This window comes from Arvicanthis niloticus, chromosome 15 (genome assembly GCF_011762505.2).
Source record: "Arvicanthis niloticus isolate mArvNil1 chromosome 15, mArvNil1.pat.X, whole genome shotgun sequence".
NCBI classification, from domain to species: domain Eukaryota; kingdom Metazoa; phylum Chordata; class Mammalia; order Rodentia; family Muridae; genus Arvicanthis; species Arvicanthis niloticus.
Window position 1 is genome coordinate 32,458,862 of NC_047672.1, and position 24,991 is coordinate 32,483,852.

At 46.4% G+C, this 24,991-nt stretch overlaps 1 protein-coding gene across 2 annotated transcripts; it reads right to left on the bottom strand.

Annotated features, from left to right (window-relative positions):
* Nucleotides 1-385: 385 nt before the first annotated feature.
* Nucleotides 386-19,113, bottom strand: Cpa5 (carboxypeptidase A5). Of its 2 annotated transcripts, XM_034519084.2 has the most exons (11): nucleotides 18,986-19,113; nucleotides 17,743-17,824; nucleotides 16,492-16,626; nucleotides 8,525-8,623; nucleotides 7,059-7,160; nucleotides 5,822-5,923; nucleotides 5,559-5,669; nucleotides 5,002-5,092; nucleotides 1,784-1,983; nucleotides 1,399-1,483; nucleotides 386-1,044 (listed from the first exon to the last, which is right to left on the bottom strand). In XM_034519084.2, the coding sequence occupies exons 1-11, from the start codon at nucleotides 19,099-19,101 to the stop codon at nucleotides 857-859; spliced, it is 1,311 nt and encodes a 436-aa protein (XP_034374975.1). In that variant the 5' UTR covers nucleotides 19,102-19,113; the 3' UTR covers nucleotides 386-856. The 2 variants fall into 2 exon arrangements, with proteins under 2 accessions (XP_034374975.1, XP_034374976.1); XM_034519085.2 differs by lacking the exon at nucleotides 1,399-1,483.
* Nucleotides 19,114-24,991: the final 5,878 nt, after the last annotated feature.

Below are 24,991 nucleotides of genomic sequence, written 5' to 3' on the forward strand. Positions count from 1 at the left end.
TTCATTCTTCCTTCTCTGTGTTGCTCAGGAACTGGCTTGTGGTCATCCAGAGTCCTTACGTGCATGCGTGCACGCGCGTGTCACACACACACATACTCACAAAGGGCCTGACTTTTGCAAATAAAAGTCTTGTTCTCTAACTAGTGTTTCTGCCTCAGACGGCTACAAACACTTCCAGTCTTCGACTGATTTCTTGCTTCTAGGACATAACAGCAGGCCCTCTCCCTACTCCCCAATGGCCGGTGCTAGAGAACATACCTCACTGAGGTCTCAAAATGCTGCCCTCTTTCTTTCTCAGTTAAGACCAACTCAGTACATGCCTAACCTTGATGGTCATAAGCCAGGGACTTGTTCAGATTCAGACATGGTGTTAGTGCAACCCTTGAATAAGCCCCTTGACTGTGTCCTCCAACCCGTCCCCAGTCTGAGAGGGTGGAGGGAAAGAACCCTCTTCTCCCTCAAGGGGACAGAAGGGTTACCATTGGATATTCTGTTGCTTAAATCAAGCCTGGTCCCCTCTGGATTTATTAAAATGTCAAAAACTGCTAGGGCAATGTATATTTTGGCTGTTCACAGGGATAGGGAGCAAAGACAGAAAAAGGTGGAGCTCAGGCCTCATATTTTTCTGAAGGTAGCAGGGGGTGGGATGGTGAGGTGTCCCAGACATGACAAGCTGCCCTAAGGGGATGCCTAAGCAGCCCGAAGAGATGGCAGCCAACACTAGAGGCAGTGAGACCTGTTCAAAGTCACTTCTATTTGCTAAGGGTCCACTGGCGGTCTGGGGAGGGGATGCTTAATTCAAGAGGACTTTCAGGGAAAGGGGTGAACCCCAACTGCTCTGGCCTGAGTAGTGTGGCTAATAGGGGTGATTCAGGGTATGTTTCATGATGGTCCGTAACGCCATCCATGTCTCCTCGGCTGTGGGAACAATCTGTGAGGCTGGCAGCAGGAAGCCATATTGTCCAGTGTCCCGGAGCTCGAAGCTGAAGGCATACTTGATGCCACTGTCATAAGCCCAGTCCACCGTGATCCCACTGGCTGAATCTAAAAAGAAAAGGGCCAAAAAGTGCCTGGGAAGAAGGAAGAAGGTGTAGTCACAGGATACAGAAGAATCCTGAGTGGAAAGTGGGTCCTGCAACCCACCTGAACCCGATCATGTCAAGCTTCCTGAATCAGACCTCATCCTGGGTCCTACCCTGCCCATCCCCAACCAGTTTTCCCTGTGGCACAAGTAGGCTAATAGACTGAGAACCTTTTCCCTCGGAGAACTTTGTAACAGGGTCTGTGCACTAATGCCGCTGAGAAACAGCTACCTGGGTACCATCATCCACCCAGCCCATCTAGGTCAGTGGTACTGCTCAAGCTGCACCTGCCTTGCCCCAGATATGGCTCACTCACAGAGGGTTGTGCTGATGCTGCCAAAAATGTACTGGATCCCGTGCACCTTGTAGAGAGCCTTTACTGCATCATTGGCAAGATTGAACTGCAAATGACAGCCAGAGAGTAAGAGACAGGGGATTGCCAAGCCTTGCATGCTCAGCAGCTGGTGAGAAGCATGGGCTTGGAAGTCCTAGAAGTTGGCCACGTAGATAGTACAATTCCTCCATCTTTGAACTTGATCACACTTGGGAACAACTCGGCTGATTCTTCCTACCACAGACTCTCCCTATCATTGGTCCAGACCCTCGTATTGGGAACCAAAGGAACCACCTGCAGATGCATGAGGTGGAGTTTCCTAGAAAGAAGCTTCCTGCTTTTCCACACTCTATCCAGCCAATCTTACCAGCTCTTCGTGGTTAGGCACAGGCTCCAGAGAATGGCCATATGGGTACATGACCATCTGAGAGTAGCTATGGATGGAGATCATAGCTTTGAAGTTCCCGTGACCTGTGATGAAGTCTACGATCGCAGCTACCTCTGGCTCTGACTCGGGTGCAGGCCCTCGGTAAGTCTCTGAGCAGGGGTTTTTGGCAGAACCATTTCCTGAAAGCAAAATAAAACCACCCAATGAATTAAAGTCCCCAGGTGTGGTGAAACAGTGGGGGGGAAAAAAAAACCCTTTATATCTTGCAAGCTCCTTCTGCAAGTTGGTTGAGGTCATGTTCATGTGACTGCTTCTGACTAAAGAAAATTTTAGCAGAAATGATGTGTCATTTCTGGTTAAGGCTCTTAAGGGGAATGGTGACCAGACCTGGTAGTGCATGAATTTAATTTCAGCAGAGGCAGAAGCAGACAGCTCTCCATGAGTTCAAGGCCAGCCTGGTCTACAGAGTGAGTCCTGGAGGCCAGCCAAAGCTACATAGAGAGATCTCAGCTCAGAAAAAAAAGAAAAGAAAGAAAAATGGTGACTGCATTCTCTTTTGTCTGTGTGACTGAAGCAAAATCTTCCTGAGAGAAGCCCCTCTGTCACCGCTGGAAGAGAGGTGCCATTGAGAGCAAGCTGGCCACATGGGACTTTGTTCACAAGATAAACTCTGTGTTAGGCCATGTTTATTGTTGGATTTCATCTCCTCACACATCAGGATGAAGAAGAGAGCCACACCTTGACTTAGCCACTCTGTGGGTTTTTCAGGCAGCGCCCCTTGCTCATGCTTTGGCTTAAGTCCTGACCGTGATTCCATCTGAGAGGCAGGCCTACCTAGAAAGATGCATTCAGGGGCAACCTGAGCCTTCTCTTCCAATCCCACCCTAACCTAGTAAGCAGCACCCCTGTGGCTAGCTCTTTTGGGGTCCATTGCTGGTCAGGGGCTCAGATGCAATATCTGCTGAAGCTTTGTTCCCAGCCATAGCCCTAGAAGCCCATGGACTTGTGTACCAGGGGAAACCAAGATGGTTCCCAAGAGTTGCTTGAGGCTGATCTGAGAATCACAAAGAGGCTTTTGAGAATTTTTTCTCAAGGAACCTACTTGGAAGAGAGTGCAGAGAGGAGCTGAGTGTGTGGTAAGTGCTCCAATGACTCAGCTATACCGCCAGGCCTGTGCTTCCATTTCTTGTGCTGCTTCTCTTAGATGCTCTGCCTACTTGCTTCCTTCCCCTGGAACCATGTCACACAGTGCTGGTTGAGATTTGTGAGTTAGCAACTCGTAGGGAAGGAGAAACATTCCTTCTTCTTTCTCCCCTTCCAGCTCCCCTAAATGACTGCCTTATGGAGAGACCTTCCCCAACTTCTGAAGCTTTGAGAGGGTACTCAACCAACCCTCTTGTCCCCGGGGCCAAGAGCAGACCACTGCAAACTAATCCTCCCCTGTAGTTCAGGTGAGGGAGGCACAGTGCTCTGGGGGCAGGTCTCCAGGCTACCCACCATACAACAACAAGTAAGAAAATATGAATACCATAATCTAGGTCTTCCTGCCTGAGTCTCTTGTTATCCCTGGCCCCAGGCAGCCCGAGGGCCATTCTGTCACAAAGAGCACATTCCCTCTTGGTTGGGTGGTCCTGCCTAAGGTTGGGGACCCTGGCTAGAAGGGAGAGCGCAGCAGCCCCTCAGGCTGGCAGAAGCTAATCTCACAGTGGCCTTGTTTGTTGTGTCTGTTGAGCTCCTGCACCTGCTCCACTTGATGAATGACAAATAGCAACAGATGAGCAGAGCGGGGGGATGCTGAAAGCTTTGTCTGTGTTTGCAGCCCACGCAGGCAAGAGCCGTTCCCCTGCCAACGGCCAGGTGGCTGTGCCCAAATATGGAGAAACACTTCAGGCCATTAGTTCTGGTTTGAGCTAAACAGAATAAACCAATCTTCCCCTGACCAAATGGGAATTAGCTGCTGCCTCTCTGACGTCCACAGTCAAGGTCCTCTGAGTCTGCCTGCCTTACAAGTACCTGCTAATGGATTCATTAGCTGTTTGTTTTTCCTTCCCTAAAAAAGTAATTTGTAGCAAGGGGAAATCTCCGAAAGTACATGGTGAATTATTAAAGCACTAATCTTTGGGTAGTGGGATTATGGGAGCTTTTCCTCCCCTTTGGGCTCCTCTGCCCCAATAATTGTTTTTTACATTGTATATCCACAGATTTACTTATTTGTTCACAGAGAGACCCACAAATGTTATTTTCTTTAAGACAGGATTTGTCTACCTCTAAACTGGGCTGCCTCAGGATTTGTGAGTATTGTCAGGCCTGAACGATCCATGATTGTCCACCTAGGTCAACCCTGGTCAATTGAGAGACAGACAGGTCTAATTTTACACAGCCATGATCCCTTGTCACAGTGGTTCTCACATGGCCCTGATCCTCAGACCCCCACCACCACGTGATCTGGAGGCTTTGCTCTCCACCCTTTACAAATTTCCTTATTTTTCAGCGTGAACGACCTCCAAGAAGCCAGATGTACAAAGCCACAGACACCTAGATATAGAATGTTTTACCGATAGCTTGGCCGTCAAGTTGTGGATCTGTTTGTTAACCACAGGGGCTTGGTTTCCCTTGGAGAGCCAACCCTTGTCTCCACTGTGGAGTATAGATATCACATCTGGGGCTGAGGTTGAGTGTATACTGTTGACTATCCTGATGGGTTCTGGAATCCCACCCATCCAATTGCTGATTTGCTGGGATCCAGGCTAAGTCCTCTGGGTTTCCCTATCTAATCTCTGTGCCTTTGTCATGTGTATGAAAGAGAGACAATCAGAAAAGATCATCAAGAAACCAAGCCAGCCATGGATGGTATAACCCTGCCAGAATGAGCTACCCTCCTTGAGCCTTTCTCTGCCATGTTCAGGATCTGATACTTGCAATGTGTCTTCATTTTAATATCTAAGGGTTCTCTTAAATGTCCCCATGAAGGCTTAGCATACAGATCCATGTATCACATGTGCAACCTCACCTACATTCCATACTCAGGCTTAGCTATGTGTTCACCTGACCCTGGTCATGTCACACATAGATTAGCCAGTGATGTTGTCCATGCCTCCCAGTGTATGAGTCCACAAACTCTGATGGTATGGGAGGACCGACCTAAGACCAACCACTCCTCCTCAAGTCCCGCCCCTGGATGCAACAGGCTGCCATACCTCCGAAGCCTGTCTTCCAATTCCTGTTGAGGTCCACACCAATACAGACGATGCCGGGTTGACTGGACTTGTTTTTTCTCCACAAGCGATTCTGAGAAAACCCAGGTCATTCAGCCTCATTAATTGGGCCCACCCCCAGAGATGAGATAGCTAACCTCCTGGCCCATGAAAGGAGGAGGGGGTCCTAATGGGGCAGGAAGGAGCAAAAGGAGGGAGCTCCTGGGGACAGGATGGGCTGACATGGAGCTGAACCAGATGGTGAGCAGATTGGATCTGTGGTTCAAGTAAGGATTGGTGAGAAGTCTAATTGTAGGCTGGTGGTAGAAGCTTCCTTGGGCAGCGGGCAGGTTGTTGGGCAAGATGGTTTTAATCTCATAGCTTGAATACCTCAACAACCCCCTTTTTGCCAGTCAGGCTCTCTGCGGAAAGCTCCTGAAAAAGCCAGCTCCAGAGGCGGAAAGCTCCTGAAAAAGCCAGCTCCAGAGGCTACCCTGACATTTCTCTAACCCAATACATACTCCAGATGACCATTATTGAGGCTCCCCAGCTGTCCTTACCATGCTATGAGTAAAAGCAAAGCCATCAGGGTTGGTGACAATCTCTATGAAAATGTCCATAGTGTTCAATATTTTCTTCAAGACATGGTCTTTGCCATATGCATTGACAATCTGCAAGAGAGGGTGACAGGAGGCGGTCCTTGCCAGGTATCCCTCAGCAGTGCAGCAGGACTCTAAAACAGCCCAGTGGCCACAGGAAGGGGTGGCATTGGGTCATCAAATGTATCCCTGAGGCTATTCCTCAGCTGCCATTCCCAGCTGACCTTCTGCGAGATCCAGATGCCAGTGGCATGAGTAATCCACTCTCGGGAATGAATCCCAGTGTCGATCCAGATAGCCGTGCGATTCGGACCGCCAGTGCTGAACTGGAGCAAAGAATCAGACCACAAACAAAGGTGTGATCAAGACAGCCATGGTGCTGTCCCTCAAAGATGCATCCTTATGGTCTGGAATGAATCTGTATGTCAGAGGACTTAACCAGAGACAAGGAGGACATGCTGGTCTACCTACCTACATATGAAGTTTGAACACATGGTGTGGCCTTTGCCTTACAGTGCTACTCTTGGAAGGCAAAGTCACCCAACCTGAAATATAGAATTTCTTGAGACTGAAAGTATCTTAAGACTTGTGCCTCTCACACTTCTCTGGGCACATGCGTCTCATGGAAATATTAAACAATATGCAGGTTATGGTGAAGTGGATCTACGGAGGGGTTCAGAGTTTGCATTTCTAATGCGTGGGCTATCGGGTGATGAGGGTCCCCTGATGTACAAAGCCACACTTTGAGGAGCAAAGACTTAGTAATACCTGGTGAGAGATCAAAGTAGAAGCAAGTTTAGTCACAGCAAAGTTAAGCAAGGCTACATGACTATTCAGAAGCACCAGAGCCCTGTGAGAGCTCAGTACCTCTCCCCCTTGACAACCGATGCTGAGTACCCACATGGCTCACACGCTGCTGGAGCACAGGCTATGGATTGATTCTTTTCTGGGGCTTGTGCTATTACATCCTGCTTCCATCATGACCAAGGGCACTACAGTGACCACAGTTGCTCAAGCTGCGTTCAGTGGCCCCCATGAAGGGCTGGAAGGTTTCTCCAGAGCTGCATGCCCATCTATGGGGCTGTCTAAGGCAGATGACCTCAGTCATTGTCAAATGAATCCTACATGCACCTCTGTTCTCACTTAGCAGGTGAAGCAAGTTTGGCAACAGGAAGGGCACTGACTCACCCACACTCACCCTGAGCTGAGGTGACAACTGACGCTCCACAGCCCTGTCTCCTTAGCACCTTCCACTACTTCCTGCCTGGGTCACCACACTGCCACCATCCCATCCTCACAAGGGTGAGTCCCTGATGACACAAGCTCATGGATCTGTAGCACAGGATACACACATCTATCTTCCCTAGCCAGAAAATCCTGCCCAGCTGCTTACCAATGAGCTCAATATTAGGATAAAGATGCCCACTGTGTAGTCTACTGCCTGGTTCAGTAGGCTCTTACCTTCAGGACAAGAATGGACCGGTTTTCAAAGCTCTTGCCAATGTTAATTTTGGAGACAAGATTAGAATGTTCAGCTACAAAGTTGTCGATCCAACTATATATCTAAAAATGATAAAAAAAAATCTTATCAGACTGGGAGTTTAAGTGGGGAGAGGGTGAGCCCAAGCATGTCAGCAAATGGGGTTCATTCATCCACCCCCCACTTTCTTTATTGCTTCCTACCTCCCCTGGGAGTCTAAAGGAATACAGATCAAGAATTACAAATCCTAAAGACACCCTCAGAGCTAAAGGACATAAAGTTGTGGCCTGGTAAGAATGCCAGGTTCCTTGTGCCCACACAGAACTACACTTTCACCTCACCTGAGAGAACAACATGTATCGAGCTCACTCAGATCCTAGACATGAGCTGCCTGTGATACCTCATGTCTGTAAGCCCAGTCCTTGGGAGCCAGAGGCAGGAGGACTTGCATTTCAAACCAGCCTGGGCTACACAGGAAGATCTGTCTAAAAAATAATAATAAATAAACAAATTCCTAGACATGACTAACATGGGTCTCTCTGTTGAAAATTCATTCTCTTGCCTTCACCCTGTGGTCCGTTTTATCCATTTAACAGATCTCATAAACTGTGCAGTGCTGTTTTATGTCGTTTTCGCTCCTTCTAGACTTAGCAGCTTGAAGGGAAGGGTCGTGTTTTATTTATTGTTGACATCAATAACAGTGACAGTTTATATTAGTTCATTTTCTTGTCATATATATATATATATATATATATATATATATATATATATATATATTAGAAAGAAAATGGATTCTCCATTACTCCATTACAGGTCTTGGGAAATGAGAAGAATGATAGAGTAGACAATATCAATAATGTCATGTCCTTTAACAGGCAAATGAGGCCTTTTCCTTGGGTTTCTTTCTGGAGTGGAAGTTCTTGTTCTCTTAAAACACAATGACTATCACTAACATCTAGCTGGGTGTCACTACATCATACATTTTTGACAAGTAAAAGTGACTGCTTATTTCCATGAGCATGGCTTCTCAGTGTTCCTAGATTGATGCCACTCATGGATGGCTTCAAGAATCTACAGCTGGGGCCACAGAGCACCAGGGCTGGTCACAAGGAGATCAATGAATCAGTTAGTCAGGGAATGGTCTATGAAGGCAGCCTCCACCTCCTTTGTTCTGGCTATAATAAATAGATCTGCACCTTAATGTGCCAACCAATGAACCATTTCATAGACTCTGAACCCACCTAGGTGTACTTCTGAGCTCTTGCTCCCGCTCTCTGATTCTGGACCCCTTGGGCTATCTACATCCCTTTGCCTAATGTCTCTTCTCTGTACTCTCCCACGTTTATATCTCTATAGTCTCAGAATACTTCTCTGGTCTCTGCCTGATCCTTGCAATCCCCAGAGGTTCAGAAGCCTTAGTGTCTAGACCTTGCCCAGATGGACCTGCCTCATCCAGAGTGTGATAAGAGGAGTAACTGAAACTGTTGGTACTGCGTTCCAGCCTGCGGGACTTCGCCATGGCGTCTCTCTCTTCATCCAGAAGCACCTAGCAGATAGGAAAACACATTGGAAAGGCAGAAGAGGGCTTTGGAACCACAGCATTGACACCAGGGGGAGTGAACCACCATGATCGTGTGCAACAGAGGATATATATGGTTGAAGGGTGACTCTTAATGTACTGACATCCATGCTAACATTGCCCAAATGAACACAGAACCCATCAGTCTAGAGAGACAGATTTTAAGTCCATCTCTGCTCCCAACTTATGGTAGAACTTACTGTAGCCTTAGATTGCTCAGCTTAAGAATTAGAACAACAGTCTGTGTTGCGCTGCCTTACAGGATAAAATGTAATGGCGGATATGAAGGTGTATTAAGAAAGATGATCATGGTTTCCTGCCAACGTTGTTTTGGTACTTTAAAAACTGAACCATGGGTGCTGACTACCCTGGGGGAGCAGATGACGGCTATGACTCCCAACATCAACTTCTCTTCCGGGAAGAAGCTTAGGCAACTGGTATCCAAGCCATTTCAGAAAGCCAGATATGGACAAAGCCATCCTACAGCATGATGAGTGTGTGAATATTCTCGTCATGTTAACTGCCTGCCAGATACAGCACATGAGTCAGAAGCAACGCGCTTGACAGATGGTTTGCTGTTGGCAATTAGCCTTCATGTAAAGCTTCCCACTGACCACAGGAAGGGAGGACAGTCAAGCGCCTGGGTTGAGGTGACTATTGATGGCTCACACTACCCCCCTGCTGAAATCACTGCTGGGACACTTTTCCCAGCTTAGGTCAGAGTGAGATAGGCAGGTCCAGGATTGACACTGATTATGCCAAGTGGAAAGCTCCCAAGCCCTTCTGCCTGAGGATGTCAACCAACATCCTCATCCATTCAAAGGGACCTTCCCTTAAGCTTTGAGTCACAGTTTGGATATTGCCTTATTTGGGGACCAGTACCCTTTGGTCTGTGGTATCTTTATTCTCATGTTCTCTCTCACTTGATCTGGTCAGATGACCAGATTCCAGGGAAGGAATTAACTAGTGGTGTTTTAGAGATAAAACAGATTGGATAGTGACAGCTCTTCAATGCATAGCTAAGAAGTGGCAGAGATGAGATAAAAAGCAGATCTTCCTGTTCCCAGCACTGGATTCCTCAAGCCTAGCAATAATAACATATACACACAAGATATGCATATTTGTGTGTGTGTGTATATAAATAAATATAGATAAAGAGAGGAACCAGAAGTATGCAGAATGTTAACAACTGAAAACTCTATCATATTATTCTTGCAATTAAAAAGTTTCTTCAAGTCATGGAAATCAAGTACTCTCAAGCACAGGAAAACAAGACATTAAAATGCCAAAAATAAATATAACAAAATGCTAATGGCGCCTGTTCGAATAAGATTAGAATTTTGAACATTTCCCCCCATACTCTCGTCTTACGTTTTGGCAGCATGCTTGTACTACTTGAGCGAGCAAGGGCTTTTAAGTGAATAAATAAATAAATAATACCAGAACCAAACCTTTCATGGCTAATGTGAAGTGCCAGCTGCAATGTCTTCAGTCCTTGGGGCTGGGGGAGAGAGAGGGTCCCCACCCACTGCTCTGTATGAGGTGACTTGCCCAGTAACTCATTTTTCCCCCAAGGGCCCTGTCCACTTGTTCACGACTCTCAACTTCATAGATTACAGATTTAAAAATGAAACGAGAAATCAATGTCTGTAGCTCAAAGGACTTCATGTCTCAGCACCAAGTACATGGTCGGTAATTATAATTGCCATGTTTCTAGCTAGGCTGGCCTAGCTTGGGGCTTTGCATTTGGGTAAAGCCAGAATGACTGTGTACGTCAGGCATGGCTGGAGAAGGCCTTGTCCTTGAGGGTCACTCTCAAGTACCACCCTGGGAAGCTCTCACAAAAGGAATGTATCTTCTTCCCAGGAAATCCACCTAAATCTCCCCAGCCCACCGTGACCAATGTGTGTCTGTCACTGAGGGCTGGCACAACCAGCTGTGGTGAGCAGCTGTGAGCAGGCTGACAACTGGCTGACAACTGGGTCCGGGCAGGCCTAGTCTTGTTCTACACCCAGTAGAATGAAGTTACAAGAGGTTAAATGTCCCAGGATGCAGTAGGGCTTGAATAGGGATTGGATGATTGGGGGTGAGGGAGGAGAACTGGGAAGAAAGCCATAGATGGCCCAGTTCTTGCAACATGGCCAGAGATAGCTATAGGAAAGAACTTTGAGGAGTTGAACAGTCTTTGTTCTAGAAATCAGATTGGAGGCAAATAGGAGGTTGGCACCAAGTTGCAAATATCTTTCCAAACTTCCTCCCAGTCCCATGAATGGATAGGACACCCTCCTAGGAGCTGGGAATCCTCCGTCCTCACAGCTGGGCCTCAATTCCAGGAACATTAATCTACCCTGGCCTAAAAACCTTGCGGATGTTTGCTCCCTTCGGGGGCTAAGGGAAGAGGATAAGAGCCGAGAATGAGGCCTCGCATGGGTTCAGGATGTCGAGCAACCCTGTCAGGCTCCTCAAGGGAGAAAACAGAATGAGAAGCTCAGAAGTCAGCCATTTACCTCCTCAGAGGCCAGTAACTGACCTGGACAGTGAGACCTGGATGTGAATTCATTCATTACAGGGATGAGGAAGAGTGACGCTTTAGGCAGAAAACAGCACCCTTGCAATGAAGCAAAGCAGCAGCCTAGGACCCCAAAGGTAGAGCTGAGGCCTAGAGAATGCCTGATCTCCTTAGAGCCTTGCTCCAATCACAGACCTCCACAGACTCAGCACAGGGTGGGGAGCTGTGTGCTTTCAGCAGGCGGGTCCCCGGTTTTCTTCTCTAGAACTAATGTTTGCTTCGTAAGCCCCATTTCTGGAAAGTGCTGCCAACCAGATATTGTAAAATATCAGCCTGGCATGCAGTAAAAACCGGGCAAACTTTAGCTAGGAGGAGGGTAATGACCATGACAGGAGAGAGGACAGGTACAGCTAAAAGAAGGATGAGAGCTGACACGGGAGGAAGATTTTGAAAGCTGTGAGCAAATGGGCCATGCAGATACCTGCTAGGACAGCATTCCAGGAATGACCCCAGCAAGTACAAAGATGTGAATGCAGACAAGGGCCCTGAGGCAGAAACGTGCCAGGCAAGTTCTAGAAGCATCAAAGAAGACCGCAGACAGAAAGCACTAGAGAGCATGGATGACCCAGGGTGGGGAGTGGCTCACTTAGAGCCTTGGTCTTTGCAAGAACTTTGCATTTATGAGAGCTTGTCTGCCTGCCTTCCCTTCTGTGCACTTTCATTTGCTTGCTAGCTAGCTTGGTAGCTTGCTTGCTTGCTTGCTTGCATTTATGACAGTCTTACTACATAGCCAACCTGGAATTTAACATCCTCCTAGCTCCATCTCCAGAGAGATGGGATACCCAGCCCCCAATTGAAAGGTATCAGGTAGAGGCTGAACATTGGGTTTATATATTTTGTAAAGGACACATCTGGCTGCTGCCTTGAGACTGGATCATGAGGAAGCAGGAATGAGGCTGAGGAGAACGGCTAGATAGTTCCTGGAACAGAGCCTGGCCCTCCTGTGATCCCAGTTCTCATGATGGCAGAAGGTTGTTGGCTGTTCAGACCCTTTGTGAAACAATGAGAGAGGAGTCCCCTTGGTTTTAGTTATGCTGACCCACAGTGGTAGTTTGGATGTGTCAGGAGTATTTGAAGAAACACTCTAGAGTTCGCAGTAGGCTGGGTGGAGGGTTTGAAGAGTTCAGAATGGCTCCATCCTCTGTTCCCAGAAGACTTCTGAGCTCCAGGGGCTGTAGAGGAGCAAATGGGGACTTAGGACACTCCCTTTGTACCTGTAGAGTTTTCAAGGACCCTCAGACAGTCAGTGCTGGAGTTCAGGGAGGACTTCAGCTGGAGACATAGGGGGTCATGAAGAGGTCAGGGGACTTAGCTCAGTTTCCCTGGACCAAAGTGCAGAGAACAATTTTGAGTTTTCCTGCAAACAGGAACACTGTGATTGACAGAGCAACCAGGGAACCAGGCCAGCCGGGACAGTACAGAGTCCTAGGGGACCAGAGGAGAGACATCACTGAACTGCACCCCGAAAGATGTGCAATTAGAGCCCAAGTGGACTAGGTGTTCCTGTGCTTTGTCCAGGGCCCTTTTGGGGAAGTGAGGGAGAGACAGCCTGCAAAGGGGATGATGGGTGCACCAAACAAATAAAAAGTCCTTATTTCTAGTTTTGTTTTAGAAGGAAGCAGAGAGATAGACGGTAGCTAGAGAGGGGATCAGAAAGATTTTCTTTTCAGATAGGCTCAGTAACTGCCTATTTGTATGCTGATGTGGACCGGCCCACAGAGAGGGGAGCTGGTGAAGCGGTATTCATGCTAAATTGTATTCCTCTCTGGATGGTCAGAGCACGGGTGATTTTTGTTTTCTTCTTGTGCTTTTCTCCTGTTTTTCCAAATTATCTAACATGAATATTTATTAATTTTGTAATCAGAAAAAAGCCATTAAAATCCCAAGCACTGATTGCCCCAGTGAAGCCTTTCTGTAGTGACTCGTTCCAGGGAGGGGGGAAAAACACTGAAGGACTGAAAGGAACGAAGAGGTGAAGAAAAATTAAATGCAAATCAAGCACCCTCAGCATCAGATAATTTCTTGCCTGGCCCACTGCAATTTCCCGACTAACCTCCTGCCTGTCAGTCTCCCGGGCCCTGTCCCCAGCTCAACACAAGCTCGGTAAGAGTGGTGTTTGAGAAATGCAAATCTGGCGGTGTAAAAGACCCTTCTATGTCTCCCCTCTGCCCATTTCACGGGGCAGAAGATACCCTTTACAAGGAACCCGGTCCCATCATCAAATCTGGGTGGGGGCCTCCTTCTCCTAAAGCGCCCCCCCTCCTCAGCCACACGCACACATGGGTAATTACAGCTTCACAGAGCTGGTGACGTGCAGTGCCTCTGGTATTCGCTCCCATAGCAACCTGTGCGCACTCCATCATGGCACTCACCCACTCCACGGTAATCACGCATTTACTCCCCTCCTTCCCATCCCCCACCCCATCCCACTCTCTCTAGCTCTCCTGGATACAGCCTGAGTTTGGGGGGCTTGTTTTCATTTTCAGTTTCTGTGTTTCCAAGTGCCTTGCCCAACACTCAGCACATTGTAGACGTGCACGCGCATGTGTATGTGTGTGTTTGTGTGTGTTTGTGTGTGTTTGTGTGTGTGTGTTTGTGTGTGTATGTGTGTGTTTGTGTGTATGTGTGTGTGTGTGTGTGTACATACACGCGCACTCGGGTACTTGGTGGGTTCTGTGCATGGAGTACAACTGTCTTTCTAAGTACTCCCAGATGCAGAGGTAGAAAAGGAAGATACAGGTCCCCTCCTCAAAATTCTCCTCTGGACAAAATCCAAAAATCCACCAGCTAAGTTTTCCATGATTGGCTGTGCCTGGCCCTCACTGCCAAACACATCTCCTTTTCCTTCACCTTCTCATATATATTAATTCAGCTAACATTTATTAAGTCCTAAGCCAAGGCCAGAGGTGCTCAGATGAGCGGGAGCAAAACAGACTCTAGGAGAGACCAATGTATCGTTAAGGACCCCTGCACACTGTCAGCCCTGGACACCTTGATCATCATTCAAGCTACCTTTATTGAAGGCTCACTATGAGGGGACACAGTTAGTACTAGAGCTAAGCCTGTGTGTCCTTAGCTCGAATAAGCTTGCTCTGCATCAACCTGGGTGTGCAAAGCGCCTTCTAGTCTTGTCAGTGCTTCTGAGCCTCTCTGACCTGCACCCCTCCCTCCCCACCCCCCCCCCCCCCCCCCCCCCCCCCGCTGTCACCACAAATCAACCAAGAACAACAGCCTCACCCCACCCCTGGCGCCCTCAAAGCCACAGAGTGACCTCGAGGAGGGCAGCCCGGACTTAATGTTTTGCAGATTGCACGTTGGAGATTTGCTTGCAGAGGTTAGAGCAGAAAGTTCAGGCATTTTCCCGGGAAGGAGTGACAAATCCCACAGGAGCTCAGGCTTGGGGACTTCAGGAGAGGCTGTCTCTAAGAGGGGCCCGTGAGGGAAGCTCCGGGGATGCAGTAATCAACAAAGTTTGTTGAGAGTTCTGAGTATCTGTTTGCCAAATGCTGCTGGGTTCCCAGGGTTGGCTCAGCAGAAGCAGGGAAATGGGAAATTCAAAATAGAGGCATGGGCTAAAAATGAGAACTCAGTTCTGTTCTTTTGATGTGGTAGCCTCCTTTGTCTGTGTGAGTTTCTCCATTTTTGTTTGTGGGGGATTTAATTAGAGAAACATCCCACCCCCACATGTTGAGCGGGAAAACAGATGTGTCTGTGAAGGATAAAGGACTTTGAATGGACCCAGTGCCCCAGCCCTGTGCTGCCCTGGGAAAGGAATGTTGCCTAATGCGTTGATCCCTTGGCATGCGGTGTCAAGTGCGTGCGTGTTGAGAGGCTCCCTGTTCCCACACTCTGAGCCCTTAGAGGAGATTAGTGCAAGCAGCATGGCTAGGAATGAGGCTCCGTGGATACAATTCTACAGGTACAAAGGCAACCACAGAATCTGCACAAGGATGCAGCCTGGGAGCCTTAACATCTGCATGGTACCCAAAGATCTGCTATGAAAGAAGGCTGTGCTACCCAAACCTCTTTTTCTCTCCGTTATAGGCATGTATTCACACGAGCACCAGTAGTCAATGTCGGGCGTCTTATTCAATCACTCTCCCCTTATTTTTGGAGACAAGGTTTTTCCGCTGAACCTGTTGTTCTCTGATTATAAACTGGCTAACCAGAAAACCCCAGGATCCCAATGTCTCTCCCCTTGCCCCTGCCCCTCCCCCCTCCCCCACCCTCACAGCATTGGGATTACAGGCAGCAGCTGTGCTTGGTCTGGGTGCTGGAGAGAACTGCAACCACCCTGAGCCATCTCCCCAGACCTGTGAGGGTCTTTGGGATGTCTTTGAACACAGAGTGGATGAAGTAGATTTTCACAGTGCTCAGAAAAAAACAGTGTAAGATGTGGAATCCAGTGGGAGTTTAGGACAGTATTCTCTGGCTCCTAAACTAGGTTTGCCATACTCCCCTAGAGAGGAAGACTCCCCTCTGGGGAAGATGTTTGGAGTCCATGAGGCACAGAGAAGGAAGGAAAATGTGGCAGGGTTACTTGGGGCTTCTTTCTTTCACAGATTCCTCTAGGACTGTATGTCTGAGACAAAGGGACAAGAGGAAGAAGTCATTAGAGAAGCAAAGGAAGCCATCAGAGGTGCCTTGGAAGGACCTAAATTGTCCCTTCTGTCTCAATTTTTCCTTCTTACTCTTTGCTAGTAGCTGCCAACTCTTCCAGAAGAGGATAAATCCATTACTATACTCCCTGCCTCCTTGAGAAAACTCTTTCCCAGACTTATATTTTCTCTTAGAAATGTACATTTTTTTCATGTTCTATTTAGTTTGGTTTGGCTTTGCATGTGTTCATGTGTGCTGTCTTATTTGTTTGCTTTTTGTTTTGAGACAGGCTGTCTACCCTAAACTGGCCTTGAACTTACTACAGCGCTCAGGATGACTTTGAATTTATGATGCCTTTACTTCCCAAGTACTGGAATTACAGGTGTGTGTCACTATGCCCAGTTGTAAGTCTCATTCTTTGCAGAGTCAAGCACTGAACCCTGGGCCTCATGCATGCCAGGCAAATAGTCTAACCTCAGAGCTACATCCCCAAGCCCAGAATGTACAATTTAATTTCTTCCATAATGTATCCATAAACATACAGCTGTGTACCCACAAGCAAGATGTCTGCTCTTAAGCCTGAGGTTGTTCCCACCCTCCCATGGTATAAACCAACCAAAAGGAAATATGGGAGGTGAACTCACTGTGAGCCAGGGTAGGCTCTCACCTGGATGTCCTTTATCATGACGCTGTAGGCAAGGCCGTGAGACTTCAAATAAGCTTTAACACTGGGTAGTTCAGAAAAGGGAACTCTCATGTCCACAGGGAGGCTAGGTCTGGCTGGGCCACGCCAGAAGTCCACCTTGTTCACAAAGAAAGAAAAAAGAAAGAAACACAGCTGTGTTTGTCGACTGTCCTTATATACTCGGTAGGCATCCTGGAGGACTAGGTTTCTTTTATACTTCAAAGGGATCCAGTTCCAAAAAAAAACAAAAAAACAAAAACCAAAACAAAACAAAAAATCAAATCTCAGGGTCTACAAACAGGAATAAAGCCCCTCCTCACCAAGGTTCCTTCCTCATTTCCTAGTCTACCTCCCGGCTCACTCTCTCACTGCAATGTCATCTGGATCCACAAAGCCTAGAGTTCCTACAAGTGAGACCGCCATCACTGGCCATTAGCCTGGGCAAGAACCCAGGTGAGGAGAGTGAACATCACCTCTTCTAGTCCCGAGAGAAGAGGAGGCAAATCGGGAGCCCATGCCCCTATATCTGCCTATACATTTGTAAAATGAAGACACTCAGAGTGGTGGAATCCCTCATTGATGGGGCACTTGTACAAATAGCTGCCCCTATATCTGCCTATACATTTGTAAAATGAAGACACTCAGAGTGGTGGAATCCCTCATTGATGGGGCACTTGTACAAATAGCTGCAAGCACTCTGGGCCACGTCCAGAAAAAACTGGTTGTTTTACAAGCCCTCAAACAAAAGCTCTCGATTATAATTATCAAAGAAAATGTTTTCCATTGTAAAAACTTGTAGAGGACAAATGTTCTTGGAAACAGATACCCAGGCTGACAGACACAGACCCAAATACAACACATTTGCCAAGTGAGGCCATTCCAATTGGAAGGCAGATGTGAGAGGGGCCCCTATGGTACATGGTACCACAGCAGGGACATCTGCGCTTTCCTATGGCTGTAGGACATTGCAGCTGTTTTCAGAGTGTGCTCATAATCCCCCATCCATGATAGAAGGGAAAGCTAAAGGAATCACAACTTACAAAGGCCACCCAACTTTATGGGGACATGTCCCTAACATATGGCAGAGAAGCCACCTTGAGCTTGTCCAGAATCTAGTGATCCTTTTTGGAGACCTGAGGAAGGAAGGTTTAGGATTGGAAGGTGTAAGTGGGCAAGATAAGGAATTGAGGTGCAAGTGAGGTTGATGGTAGTGTCCCCAGGAGCAATCCTCACCTTCTGAGGCTTCTGGCTCTCCAGATCCCTGAGAAGTGACAGCTGCTTCTCATTTTTGGCCAGGACTCGAAGAACCTGGTCTCTGGGAAAACATGGGGAGGGTGCAGAAAGATGTGGAGGCCTCCTGAAATGCTAGGTAGATTGAAAGAGCCAGTGTGGAAGAGAGGGGGGCTGAAGTGAAGGAGAAATGGCACATAACAAAGGGATGAGGAAGTTAGCAGAAGGATTTAAAGGGTCTGGGGAACCAATGGTAGTTCCTGTGCTACCTCCTCCCCCCAACCCCCCCCCCCCGCCCCCTGCCCATACAAGGGGATATCAGAAAACCCCAACCTTGGGGCCAAGGAGCCATGCTTGCTTCCTTCTATGGGGTGGGTAGAAGGAGACAAGGTAGAGTCCCACATCTGGAGCTCCAGGGTCTGAACCTGGGATGCTGCTGGCTCTCGGCCTATCTGGTTTTGGGACCCAGGAGATGACCCCCTTTCTAAGCTGTGTCCCTTTCTTACAGAAAGTTTATAGACGATCTATCTGCCTTCTGGAGCACTGGGAGGCCTGGCGTGTATGCTTGAACTTGATGCTCAAAGAAGCATCATAGCACATCTACTTTTGGTATGAGTACAGAGTCTAATAAGGGTTACTAGTCTCCTCAAGAATTTTAGGAGAAATATAAACCTTCAGCCCTAAAGAAGAATGTGTATAAAATCTATTACATGCAATTTTCAGAGTTTTTAATTTGTTTTTTAAACTGGCATATATTAATTATACTTGATAATACTTTTTATGCATGCATATGATATATTTTGATCCTATTCACCCCTTCCTCATTCCCTCTCTTGTCCTCTCCTGCTTCTTCTGATCTTTTTCTTCTTCCCAACCAGTCTCAATTTTAGAGGATCCTCTCGGAGCGCTGAAAACGTAACACAGAGCTTCAGATGTAGAACTTTTAGATTTAGAGATGGATAATAACACAGCCAAGATGTCTGGACTGGCGTACGAGTGGGAGACCAAGGAATCTGAAGTGGGCTCTGAGTGAGAGCTAAAGCTTTTGTCTGGTCCTACCCAAGAAGACAGACAGACAGACAGGCAGGCAGGCAGGCACGTGCGCACGCGCGCGCACACACACACACACACACACACACACACACACACACACAGAGAGAGAGAGAGAGAGAGAGAGAGAGAGAGAACGAGAACATAGGTCTCTTCCCTCCCACCCATCCCCACCCCTCAAGCAGCTGCCACTCACCCTGTGAAATTCACTTGGCCCCAAGCTACAGCCAGGATAAAGTTGCAGAACAGAAGTGTCCGTCTGTCCACAGGGGACAGCCCAGGGCCTATTGCTCCTCCTTGGGTGCCCTGCATGCCTCTTCCTCCAGGCAAGCTTCAAGGGCTTTCCTCCATCTTGGGCATGGCCTAGGCCTCACGACGGCACATCACCTAAAGGCCAGCAGGCTGGGCCTGAGAATGAACATGAGACTTTAAGGGAGTCTAGCATGTGGTACCCACATGCCAAGCCTTGAGAGAATCGGGCCAACCCTCCTCCCTCCTTTCCTGGGAAGGGAGTGGAAAGATGGAAAAATGAAGACAAGACCCTTAGCTTTTCTTTCCTCTGCAGGATGGGTAGGAAATTCCCTGTTCCAACTTCCTCAGAAGCATCAAATCCTCCATCTCCAGAGAAAGAGAAGTAGCTAGTGGCTCTAGGCTGTCTCCTCTACACAACTGCTCTTCTGTTCCCCTTCCTTCCATCTGCTCACACTGTCACACTGGACACTGGACTCAGAGGGCTGTGAGCACCACTGAAGGGGTCACAGGACTGAAAGTTAGGAAACTGGGATGCTCACTCCCTGTCTTAAAGAACTGGAGCCTTTGAACCTGGTCAAAGTGAACAACCTCACCAGTCAGGTGGCGTTGAAAATACCTTCCTCCCCTCCCTACCTCACAGGAGGCCTGGGGTATTAGATGAGACAACCTGGATGAACTGGCTTGGTGTAGCCTGTGACATGTAATGTCTTATTATTTCGAAGGCATTAGCCCTTAATCACAGGTCTGTACTCCTGTTGCGACAGGGAAAAATGAACGGACAGTGTGGCAAAGGGAATATATATTATACGGGAGAAGAACTTCAGTCAGGACCCCTTGTCTCTGTCAGCAGGCAGTCACCGCTCTACTGAGACAGGTGGAGTAAATTCTGCAGGACATAAAAAAGCCGTGAGAGTCTTTTGTATAGTTTTCAACAAACAGCGAAGTCCAATTCTCAGTCCTGCCGAAGCCCTGCTCAGTCTCCTTACGGCTTGGGAACAGTACAAATAAAATAGAGGCCAATACACAAAGTAGTCATCTTGTAAGAAGAAAGCAAAAGATGGGGCCTGAACAACACAGGGTGAATCTAACAAAATCTGAAAGAGGTTAAGAAGAATCTGAGCTAAAATCCAGTTGTTCCGTCCACAAAGGCCACCTAACTGTCACTAGAGATTCTCAGCAACCCCCTCCCCACACACACACATGCATACTTTCCCACAATGACCAATTAGCTGGCCATGTGCGGAGAGGGGTCACTCTTCTATTGATAGTTGGCCCCGCTCTCCACCCCGCCTGCCTTACTCCATTATTTCATGGGTCAGCTGTTGAGGCGCTCCAAACTCTCCTAGAACCCCCAGCTTTGGAAAACGCTCAGAAAGTAACATTAGCAAACGGCTTAAGGACTTAGAAAAGAAAGCAATTGTACAGCTTTAGTAGCCACGAGAATAAAAGAGAGCACTGGTGAATAATAGCTCAGAAATTCAGAAGAAAAAAAGGTGGGGATGGTACTAGTCACCGAAAGCACCCAGCATCCTCTTGTTCAAAAGCATCATTTTAAGCCACTAACAATGAGACAACTATTCCTGTACTTGGTTTAGAAATGGAAGATGGAAAGAGAGAGAGGGAGGGAGAGAGAGAGAGAAAATTAGAGTGAAAACAAGAGCAAGAAGAAAGAAAGAGGAGAGGTTAGGAATTCTAGAGAATTCTACGGCAGCACTTCCAACGGAACGCTTTACGATAATGGCAGCATTCTATTCCGCATCATCCGAAAGGACCATCGGCTGGCCCCTTGACACGCCTGAGAAATGTTGGTGTTTTACTCTTAGGAATTTAAGTAATCCCATGTACGGAATGTCTACCTTCTCGGATGGTAGAGTTCAGTGGGAAGTTACCCACCCTCAGAGTAGCATAGCCAATGGCTGAATTTGAAGCAGAAAAACATGTATGTATTTAAGAAAAATATTTCGTACTGGCTTCTCATTCATAATTAATGGTTCATTAATCATTCGCTCGATAAGCAGACTACTGGAACATTTATTATGTGCCAGACTCTCGCTGAGCTCTGGGAGTGAAACTGTGTGACATAGTCGTGTCCCTTACATTTCTAATGGTAAAGTTCACAGGAGCACAAAGCAGTAACTGTGCTTATGCTACGGGGAGGGAGAAGGACAAAAAACATGTCGCTGGAAGCATCCTTAAACAAAATTTTGTTGAAAGACTTTTATCTCCTGCAGGTAGGCAGAGTTAAACATCCAAACAATCCTGCCCCAAATGGAACACCTGGGACACAGAATCCAATCGCTTCCATGATGCCTTTCTCAATGTGTCACTGGGGTGCCACAAAAATAGCTATCTGCAGATCCATAGAGTCTTAAAAAGCCATCCAGACAGCTGAGAGGCACGAAGCCTCCCCACAGGTTCTCAGGGCCCTGACTTCTCCTTAGAGAAGGTGTGCCTCATATCAAAGGAGAATCTCCATTTGCCCGGAGTCACTCTCCTGAAAATGTTCTTGGTTTTAGTTTGATTTCTTTGAAAAGTCTTTGTCCTGCTCTCATTCTTGAAGACGCCTTAATGGATACAAACTCTACTCTCTCACGGTTTTTCTCTCTACGCATTGGAAATAGAACCCGCAGGGCTCTGGCTTACGGTTTGCTCTTCAGTCAGTTGGCCTATCTGCTCTGTGTTCCTTGGTAGGTTTTGTTCATTCTGGTTGCTTTGAAGATCTCGCTTTTCACGTTCTACAGTTTTATTATCATTTATAATGTCAGGAATGGCAATATGCCTGAACACAGACTTCTGTGTTCTGTTGTGCTTGAGACTCTTTAGTTTCCTGCGTTCGGCTTAGTAAACGTTATTTTCAAATTTGTGTTTTTCAAACATTGTTTCCTCTCCAGTCTCCATTACCTCCATCTGGAGCTTTTGGTTAGATGGTGGCTTTTTCCTGCCATCCTTTCAGACTTTAAATCATTTTGTTATATTCTTATTTCATTGTCTTTCTGGGTTACACATAAGAGAATTCATTTACATCAAATGTTTGTAACTTTCTCCTCAACTGAATTTAACAAGTAATTTAATTGATCAGTTTTACATTTCAAATGCTTAACACATCAATCCTAAAACAAGTTTCCCTCATGTTTTCGAAGCTTTTGAAATCAAGGCATTCATTGTACAGTTGGGTCACACCTTCTAATAAACGGCAGTGGATTTGAGGGCACATAAAACTCATGCTGTTTCTTAGATCCATGCTGTCTAGCATCAATGAAACAGGGCATTTGCATGGTCATTTGTAATTCTAGTTGCTATTTCCTTAAGCTCAGCTAACCAAATTCATGGTCCTTTCCCCTGCATGACAGGCAAGTGCTCTAAGCTATATGTCCCTATTTTTTTTAACAGTTGCATACATTCATATAGTAGACTCTGCTTCTGTCTACACCCACCTCTGTTATCATCCTCTTTTCTCTCTGGATCTTTTCCTCTTCCCAACAAATCTCTCAGATGGCTGTACCATTAAAGAAAATGAAATTACCAGGCAACCCTTGAATGTGTTATCCTCCTGCCTCAGCTCCCAATAAACTGTTTACAAGGCCTTAGGCACCAGGACAGCTGTATTTTGGCTTATTTAAACTTAACTATTCCAGTGTCCAGAGATTCTCTGAAATTCCTTTCACCCCACAAGCCTAATAATGGTTACAGAAAATTTAATAAACTGTTTTTGACAAAAACAAAATTATAAGTCAAGTTAATGCTGAAGAGAGAGACATTTTCGTCTATCATATTTAAGACAATAAAATGCTATTAAGACAAATAGATTGGACTGAGCACAGACATAAGCCTGAGCACACTTGGAAACCTCACCCTTTCAGACACAGCCCAGCAGATCAATGTGGAGCAGACAGACCAGACAATGAATGTGGCTGCAACTCTTATAGATCTGTATGGAGAAATGAAATTAAATCTCTATTATACCACATACAAAAATCAATTCCAGGTAGATTAAAATTCTTAAATGTAAAGTCAGAGATATAAAGCTTCTAGAAGGCAGTATGGAGGGTATTTTTTATAACATTAGAATAAGAAATAACATTGTAAAATAAACATAAGAAACAAGAGAAAGTAAAGGTTTGTTTAAAAAAGGGGGGGGGGAAACGATGAACAAAAATCAACTATATTAAAATAAGGAACCTCTGACTGGTTTTATCTAAAGCTTCAGTGACTTGGGATGCCCAAGTAAGGAGATTAGTTGAGGCCAGAAAAGGTAACACACCAAGACCCCCCATCTCTTAAAAGAAAGAAAGAGCAAAAAGAAAGGAGAGATTGCCAGGCATGGTATGTACCCTTGAGATCCCAACACTGTTGAGGTTGAGGCAGGAGGATTCCAAGTTGGCAGGCAGACTGGCCTACATAGTGATAGCCTATCTGAAAATAAAATTAAATTTTAATTTATGCTAATATTTCAGTGAAAACTGTCTAAATCTGTCACCGTGGTGCACACTTATAATCCTAGCTACTCAGGAGGTTGATGGAGAAGGCTCACAAGTTTAAGGCTGGCCTGAGATAAATAATGTATTGGAGACCAGATTGGGCCACTTAACAGGCTAGATCTCAAAGAAAGAAAGAAAACATCTTTTTTTTTTTTTTTTTTTTTTTTTTTGATTCTAAATTAAGAGCTGGGAGGACATATTTGCAACATATAAAACTGATCAAGAATTAATAACCCCAGGTTACATAAAGAACATATGTGAATCAATTTCTATAAATTATTTTTTAGTGAAAGGTTGTGTTACAGAAAAGGGCTCATGGATGCTCTGTATACGGACACAATTCAGCCAGATAAAAGCAAAGTTGAGACCACAGCGAAAGTACCATCTCATACCATCAAATAAGCAACAGTTAAAAAATTCAGCCAGTGGAAGAGTTAACAAAATTAGATGTGGAACATGCAATCTCTCATCTACCCCTGGCAGAGTTTAAGATGAAATAATGTCAGAAACTGGTAGAATCCGGCCGAGGGTCTAGCTCAGTAGAAGAGCAGCTACCTAGTCATGTCTCAGGCTCTAGGCTGTCTCTCCAGCATGTGGAAAATAGCCTTTCTTGTTGGCATCACATTAGCTGGTGAGGTAGAAAACGTACTGCACACCCTGTGCCCCTGCACCCTGCCTACCTGCCTGAAGAAAGTGGATGTGCCAAAGCACATGTACAGAACTGGAGAAAGAGACGGAACCGAGGACCAGGCGTCTCTGTGCTTAGGAGGCAGAGGTAAACAGATCTGAGTTCCAGACCAGTCAGGATCACAGAGGGAGACCCTGTCTCAAAAACAAAGACAAAGAAACAGAAACAAATCAATACTGGGAACGCACACCCAAGGGGACAAACCTCAGAAACGTCAAGTGAATGGCAAAGACAGAAAGTGTTTGTTTCCATATATATATGGGCTCCCAAAACAATAGATTACCTAAAAGTATGTACCTATGTGATAATTAATAGGAAAATCAAGGAAATCAATGGCACAAGTTGATGAGTTTGTCTGGGGGAAGGGAGCACATGCATTTGAGGGGCTGTGAAGTTCTTTGGTAACGATGTTGGTCCTTGTTCTTAGGTCAGATTGGACATGTGTCTGGTATATTTTTAAATGAATGGATGACAGAAAACACTGCGATGTTGAATGTTATGAATAACTTTTAACTATACACTCAGGAGAAGAGAAGAGGAGGAGGAAGAGGGGAGGAAGACAAACATTGTCATTTGAGCCCATAGGTAAGAGAAGGAGTTAAGTAGTCAAGGCCGAGGTAGGAAGACACCGAGAAACCTGACGCTGGCCAGCCCTGAATCCCTGTCATTAAAGGTACTAATTCCCGATTCTGTCAGAGACCACCCTGAGGGTCTCCAAGATCCATAAGGTGCCTCCATGCTCACAAATAAAACCCCCGGACTAAATTATATTTAATCTCCACAA

Coding starts and splice junctions, on each gene's coding strand:
- Cpa5 (XM_034519084.2), bottom strand. CDS start 19,101: ATGCAGGGCACCCAAGGAGGAGCAATAGGCCCTGGGCTGTCCCCTGTG. Junction 16,627..17,742: donor AGAGCCAGAAGCCTCAGAAG/GTGAGGATTGCT, acceptor TTTGTGAACAAG/GTGGACTTCTGGCGTGGCCC. Junction 5,924..7,058: donor GGTCCATTCTTGTCCTGAAG/GTAAGAGCCTAC, acceptor TCTTTGCTCCAG/TTCAGCACTGGCGGTCCGAA.